Here is a 7,412-nt window from a genome sequence, read left to right as displayed (position 1 = left end):
CGGCCGCCTCACGCGAATCTCGCGAGAGCGGCGCGATCTCGTTTCCGAGGGGCGGGGCCGGATGGCGCTCACGGGCCCTTGCCGCGGCCGCACGGACCCCACACGGGCCCCCGGGTGCTCCCCAGGGAACCGAAGGCCAGTGGCATCCCGGGATGCATCGAGAGTGGGGGCAGCAGGTCAAGGGAGGTTCTGCTCCCCGCTGCTCCGCCCTGGGGAGGCCTCATCTGGAGTCCTGTGTCTGAGTAGGTTCTGCTGCTTCTCTGAGTTCTGACAGACTGGAAAGAATGTGTTTTGGAAAACGTGGAGTGGAGAGAATTTGGTAGTTTTGAATTAATCAAGGTAGTTGAGATACTTATGGCCTGAGATTACCAAAGGGGGGGAGTGGGCTGAAGGCAGGGGTTGAAGGTGAACTGTTGGAATGGTGTATGTAACACTTGCTTTCTCTGGTGCCTGTAGGCAGTCGGTGCCTGTCCAGTTCCAGTATTTCTTACCAACATACCCTCCCTCTGCTTATCCTCTGACTGCACACACCTACACCCCCATCACCAGCTCGGTGTCCACCATTCGCCAGTACCCAGGTAAGACCAGCTCTGGGGCAAGCAGCTTCAGCCAAGAGGCCTTTTAGATTTGATTCTGACCATCTGCCACAAAACAAGACTCTGGCTTGGTGTCTGAGAGAAAGAATCACGAGCAAAGGCTATTGAAGTGCTTCAGAGGCCTACTATGTACAGCCAATAACAGTGTCACATCAGATACCCAAGGCTTTGCATCTCTAAGTGAAAGGATTTGTTTCTACAAATCAAACAGTTCAACTCCTCCAAACCCATTGTGATTGATGATAAACAAAACCTGAGCAGCATGTGCCCTGATGGCCAAGAAGGCCAATGGCATCCTGGGATGCATCAAGAGGAGTGTGGCCAGCAGGTCAAGGCAGGGTGTCCTCCCCCTTTTGCCTCCTGCTGAGGCCTCATCTGGAGTCCTGTGTCCAGTTCTGGGCTCCCCAGCTCAAGAGGGACAGGGAACTGCTGGAGAAAGTCCAGTGCAGGGCCACCAAGATGATCAGGGGTCTGAAGCATCTTCCTTATGAGGAAAGGCTGTGGGACCTGGGGCTGTTCAGTCTGGAGAAGAGGTGGCTGAGGGGGATCTTATTAATATTTACAAATATCTAAATGATGGGTGTCAGGTTGGGACAGCACTCTTTTCTGTTGTATCTAGCGAGATGACGGGGTAATGGAAAGAAGCTGGAACACAAAAAGTTCCATTTAAACACAAGGAAAAATTCATTCACTGTTGAGGGGAGGGAGCCCTGGCCCAGGCTGCCCAGGGAGGGTGTGGAGGCTCCTCCTCTGGAGGTTTTGAAGACCCACCTGGACACATTCCTGTGAGACCTGATCTGGGTGGACCTGCTTTGGCAGGAGGGTTGGACTGGATGATCTCTGGAGGTCCCTGCCATTCCACCATTCTACGATTCTGATGATTCTATGAAACATTATCCCCCAGGGCCATGAACTCCCACCCTTGGACTCCCAGGTGCCACTTATGTACCCCAAATCCCACCCAGGGACCTCTCAGTGCCCCACACGGAGCTCCAAGGTCCCCCCCAGGGCACTACAGGCACCAGCACCGAGGTGCAACAGATCCATAGTTTGAAATACTTCTGCTGCTGAGGCTCAGGGGGAGATTTGCCTCTCACTGCCTCCTCCTGCACTTGGGTACCCAAAGCAGCCCCTTACAGTTAGAGTCAGGCACAGTAAAGTGCCCAGCACATTGGCACCACCAGCCCAACACGGGAGGGAAAGCTCTGCTGCTCTGCGCCCGCTGTGTTCAGGGAAAAGGAGTGCTGGAAATAAACAGACTGCAGCAGGGAATGCCCAACTCCATCTCTGTTGTCTCTGGCACAAATATTTACTACTCACTGGGACAGTGAGGAAGAAAGGAATTAAAGAACCCCAACCAAACACTGGTGAGAAAGCATGTTGGAGCCCCGCGATGCCGCCTGCCCAGAGCTGCCTCGTGTCTCACCACACACACCTCAGAACACAACCATTCTCCATTACATCGGCCTCTTTTGGGTTCTTCCGTCTTGACACTCAGTGATGAAGTCAGATAGCTGTTGTTTACAGAGCTTTACTGAGGTTTTAAAATCACACCAGAAAGAAAACCTTGAAATTACACAATCACCTTTGAGTAATCCCTAATTGTGCCTTGCAAGCTTTCAGATGTGTGAACGCCCCTGCAAGCAGCAGTTGAGGAGGTTTTGGGCACAGAGCGTGGTGAGGTTCACCTCAGAGGGATACTGCTCTTCAGGGTACCCTGACCATCGATCAGGGCTCAAGACTTGTCCTGCAGCTTGACCTTTGGGACACTGGCCTTACCCAAGTTTACTTTGCCTGGCTAGATTCCCAGCTTCATTCTGGCTCAACGCCCCTTGAATATGATAAACAGTTCTGCTACCACATGTACAGAACACATAAAGGGTGGCTAAATGGATTTAGCACCTTCAGGACCAAAAGAAGATAGTTCAGAGGCAGTTCTAGTGGAGAGCTGTTAAAAGTATAGAGAAGATGAGTTAAAGACAACTGTTTTTATCTGTCATATGGTGCTTTCCCCTCATGCCTACACAGTAAACAAGTGAGCACGTGAAAGAAGCTGCAGAGCATGACTAAGTTGTGGGACTCCTTTCAACAGGACAGGTTGCCAACCAAACCAGTTAATGAAAGAACAAACATTGATTCCACCTTTGCCTCTGGCATTGCCTACTTCTTAAACCGAGATTGCACAAATGTTCCGGGAAAGTCATTGCTCTGTGTTTTCCCTCATTTACACTCTTCCCTGGACACCCCATGGCTCTGCCTGGGATGTAGTCGTGGACCAAAGAGGTCCGTACTCACCCAGCTCGGCCGTTCTCATGCTTTAAGCTCCCCCCTGTACTGGGATGCAGCTGACAGGGTGCCGATGCACACAGGCGACTGTGATAAAGCAGAACGCAGCCATGAGGCCACTAAAGTGAGTGAGACTTCAGCGAAGCGGCGCTCGCACCCAAACCCTTTCCCAGGGTGCATCCACCGCACGGGGTTCTCCCGTGTCCGGTCAGGCCCACGGGCGGGCCGGGGGCACGGGTTTCCCGGGACCCACTCGCAGATCTGACCGAACGCGGCTTCTCGGAGCCCCGGCTCCGGCCAGCGCAGCTGAGGAACCGCAGCGGCTCCGGCCGGGCCGGGCGCCGCTCACCGCCGGGGCTGTGCGGTGCCGGGCAGCTCGCCCGAACGCTGCCCGCGCCCCGCCTGACGCCTTACCGGAGCTGCCGCCCTGCCGGGGCCGCTGAGGCCGCTGTCGCCCTCACCTCGGCCGGCTCGGGCTGCAGCAGGCTCCGGCAGCCGCGGGCGGTGCCGGCAGCGGGACTCTGAGGGGAGGGCGAGCTGTGCCGCCCCGCGCGGGACCGCCCCGGCCGGGCCGGGCCGGGCCGGGCCGGGCCGAGCCGAACCGAGCCCGCCTCCGCCGCCCCCCCCAAGATGGCGGCGGCAGGCTCGCCTGGCACCGCCCCGCGGCGCCTCTGGCCCGGCAGCGGAAGCGGCGCGCCCGGAAGCGGCGGCGGCGGCACGAGCCGGAAGGGCGCGTGGCGGCCGGCGGCAGGTGCGGTTACCACGGCGACCCGCGCGCGGGGCAGCGGCGGGGGCGCGCGGCGCCGGGGCCCGTGAGGGGGCGCGAGCGGCGGCGGGGGCGCGGGCGGGTGCGGCGGGGCGAGGCCGGGTGGCAGCGGGCGGCCGGGGCCGGACGGCGCTACGCCGGCGCTCCTCTGCCCTCGGGGAGCGGGGGCAGCGCCGCGGCGCTCCGCCGGTGCTGAAGGGTCAGCGGAGAGCCCGCGGTCCGTGCTGAACGCCCCTCGCCGCCGAGGAGCAGGCATCCCCGGGTCAAACGCTGTTGCCGTCAGCAGCGTCTGCGCTGCCGCGCCGGGGGCTGTGAGCGAAAACGACGGTTATCAGCCAGAACAAATGATTTCCAGGCAGAGCTCTCCAAGCGTGTGCGTTAGCGCGAATCAGTTACACACCGTGTTCCAGTGTCGGTGTCTGTAGTACGGTGACACGATGCCTGGGCTTCAAGAGGCTGTCAGGACATAAGCAGTGCTCTTGACCTTGCACACTACAGAGTTCGGACGGGGGCCTCACTCCAGCGTGGTGGCCTTGGCACTGGGAGATGGCATCTTTGCCCACATAGTCGGACTTTTTCCGTTTGGCCTTCTCTGGAGCGGAGCTTCACCTGCTGCCAGGCATACCTCACTGAATGTGGCAGAGATCAGCGCTGTCACAGCCCGGCACGACCTGTGGCTGTGAGATGATTGATTCTCTAAGGCTGGATGTGCAAGTTGGCAGCAGCTACCTGTATTTTAAATGTAGTAACCAGAGGAAAAACATTTACAAATGAGGCTTGAAAAGTCAGCTTTACAATGCCTTAATTCAGGTTGGTTTTCGCTTTGTTACACAGAACACAGCTGGATCTCCTCATGTCACCGGTGTTCATTCCTAGGCTTCTTACCTCTTCACCTCTCCGTGGTGTAGATTCCTTTTTCTTTGAGATACTGGTCTCTGTGTCGTGGCTGCTGTTATTTAGGGAGTGTAGATCTTTCTGATCTGTGGGCTTTGAGTTTGCTAAACTGGTATCAGATGACCAGTGTGTCCTTTTTTGCCTATTTCATAGAGAAGAAGGCTCTGATGAAGGTATTTCCCAGAATGGGAAAGCAGGCACAAGGGAGCAGCACAGACGTTTCAGCTGTAAGAATGCAGTGCAGCACATTCACTTGCATGTTCCAGACCAGTGGGGTATGATTTGCAGTGAATAACAACGACCCAGATGTGGGAGGAACTGCAAACCTCATTTCTTTGTGTTCCTGGCGGAAGCCAAAGTTTCCCTCCACAAATATGGACGGAGCTTCCTGCTCCACACCCAGCGCATGGCCTTGTCACCGCTGCATGTCACATGGTGCCATCTGTCAGCTTCCCCAGGTTCAGTGTACCACAAGTGTCCTCTGCAGCTGAGCAGGTCACAAGGCATTTGTATCCTGAAAGAAAGGACAGTGAGGTACAGAAAGAGCAATGGGAGAGTGGTTGGTGGTGAATGTTGAGCTGCAGTGGAGTGGATTTTGAAAGGGAGTAGGATAAGGTTGGTTTGTCTGTCTGTGTATATATGTGTGTGTGTCTATGTGTGTATATGTATGTATACACACACAGAGTGCTTTTTACATTGAGATCATAATGAAAAGGAGATGAGTTAGATCCTGACAGGTTGTCAGGTGTGACATATGTGCAATCTGAGTGGGCTGTTTTAGCTGCAGAGAGGAAATGCAAAATGAGTTATCCAGAAGAATAAGGATTAAGAAGTGAGAGAGTGCTGGATGTATATTGGGTGTGTAATAAATACAGGCGGTTGGGCGAAAGCTTGAACTTTTGGAGACAGAGTGTAATGGAAAACCAACAGGAGAATTCAGGTCTTCTATAAGCTTAAGATTTGTGAGCAAGGAAATTCCACTCTGCTGTGTTACAGTGTATATGTCAGAGAATGTATAGGCATGAAAATACATGTGAAGGACAATAAAGAAATCACATGGGGGTTTTTATTTCAACTTTTTTCCCTCTTCTTTCTTGCAGCAAGTTGTGTCATTTGAGTGTATCTTCATTATTTCATTCCTTTTTTCAGTTTCTAAAGCTGATGGTATATAGTACATCCAGGAAATGCTTGTTTCTTCATCGCCCAGAGAAGCACGCTGTACCCAGCAGAACCTGAGGGGCTGACTAGGGAGCCATAACCTTGCCTGGCTCTTCTGACACTGGGTAAGCTGATGGTTCTGGGCCAATAGAATATGTGGCTGTGCCTCCCATAAAATGAGCAGTGGCTTGGTTTTCCACCCAATTTCACTTTTACTGTTTGTCATATGTGTTCTTAAAACAAGCTGCATATGATCAACACAAGTGAGTTTATGGGAAAGCACAAAGGGAGGAAGCTGGAACTGACTTGGGTTGAATTGCAGCTCAGGAGTCAGATCTTAAAATCCTTGTCTCTTCTCATGTTTTCGTAGTATTTTTGATCTTTGGAAGCCCAGGTGAGACTAGGATTGTCTCACTGGTGAATTAAATGGGCCACTGAATCTTAAACCACACTTTATTTGGATATGTGAGATTCTGTATTTATAAAAAGACAATGCAGAACTAACTTTTTTCCTTCATCTTTTTTTAGGCTGCTTGTATAAAATGGGAATACTTATTGCAGTACTTGGAGTCTGGTTCAGCTCTTCACTTGTAAAAGGACATTCTAAGGCTGTGACAACATCTCTAACTACAAAGTGGTCTTCAACCCCTTTATTGCTTGAAGCAAGGTAAGTGCATTGTGATTGTTTGATTTGTTGAGAACTCACAATATGCTTAGAGGATAAAGGAAGGAGATCTCTTTTTCATTGCTTTTGTGGGGTTTTGGATTCTGGTTGTTACTGTCTCATTGGCAGCAATAACAGCTCAACATGGTCACTGTGCTTAGGGAGCTGGGGTGAACGTTTTAAGCGAGGCAGTAGTAGGTTTTTGCATGGTGCATTCTTTCACTGTGCAATAGAAAAAACATTAATAACAATGAATAATTCCACAGTATGTTTTTTGCCTTACAAACTTTTACTCAGAACACCAGAGAGGTTTAGCACAGTCTTGTAAGACTCCACAGTAACAGATTTCTGACATCAGCCATGACCGTGAATTTTGATACAATCTCAGATGCTTGTGTAAGCTCAGTTAGGCTTGAGTTTAACTTTCCTCATGTGAGTTGTGCATTGACTAAAGTCAAATGCTTTGTTAGAAGTTGTGCAGATCAGCCTGGGGAGATGTCTTCTATGGCAGTAAAGACTTTTTTTTGGTAATAAACCCCCAATATTTAAAAAGGAAAAAAGAAAGCAAAATGTTGTCTTTTCCCTGCCAGTCTACTTGGTGCTTTAGAAGTCCCCATCATTTCATTTGATGGTGTTCTGATTTGGAGAGGTCAATGCAACATACTGTGAAGCAGTAAGCAAATAATCAAAATAATATGCCAAATGCTCAACACATAACCTAACCCTTACATGCAAAGACTTTGGGCGAGCAGGGTTCATTTGGGCAAGTCACTCACCTGGGATGAATTGCAGAATGATACAGCACTACAAGTGTAAAATCATTCCTGCTGTACAGTTTCCTTAGCCCAGCACTGCAATTCTTTAGCCAGCTGTTCAAGAAGAGCTTACCACCTCAGGTCAGAACAGACTGAAAAGAACACACAAGCTATTGTGGCAGCTGGTGGGCTCCAAAGCTTCTGTTGTAGCACCCTTTAGCACGTGAGATGTTACAAGTTTGGACACGATTAAGTATTTGTTCTTAGCAATGTTTAGAGAATTATTTTACTAT

General features: G+C 51.5%; 1 protein-coding gene across 4 annotated transcripts in view; it reads left to right on the top strand.

Moving 5' to 3' along the window:
• Nucleotides 1–34: 34 nt before the first annotated feature.
• The window catches only part of UGGT1 (UDP-glucose glycoprotein glucosyltransferase 1), a 44,889-nt gene continuing 37,511 nt past the window's right edge, over nt 35–7,412 (top strand). For 2 of the 4 annotated variants that reach the window (XM_062005916.1, XM_062005913.1), the window contains exons 1-4: nt 35–242; nt 457–578; nt 5,692–5,825; nt 6,229–6,367. In XM_062005916.1, the coding sequence (XP_061861900.1) occupies nt 6,243–6,367 (125 nt within the window). In that variant the 5' untranslated portion in view covers nt 35–242; nt 457–578; nt 5,692–5,825; nt 6,229–6,242. Of the gene's footprint in view, nt 243–264; nt 340–456; nt 579–3,824; nt 4,459–5,691; nt 5,826–6,228; nt 6,368–7,412 lie in introns of those variants that run through there. The other 2 variants (XM_062005914.1, XM_062005915.1) reach the window with 2 other exon arrangements.

The sequence above is a fragment of the Colius striatus genome, chromosome 12, assembly GCF_028858725.1.
Source record: "Colius striatus isolate bColStr4 chromosome 12, bColStr4.1.hap1, whole genome shotgun sequence".
Lineage (NCBI taxonomy): Eukaryota > Metazoa > Chordata > Aves > Coliiformes > Coliidae > Colius > Colius striatus.
The sequence above is the reverse complement of the archived record's forward strand: the minus strand, read 5'-3'. Positions and strand labels throughout refer to the sequence as shown.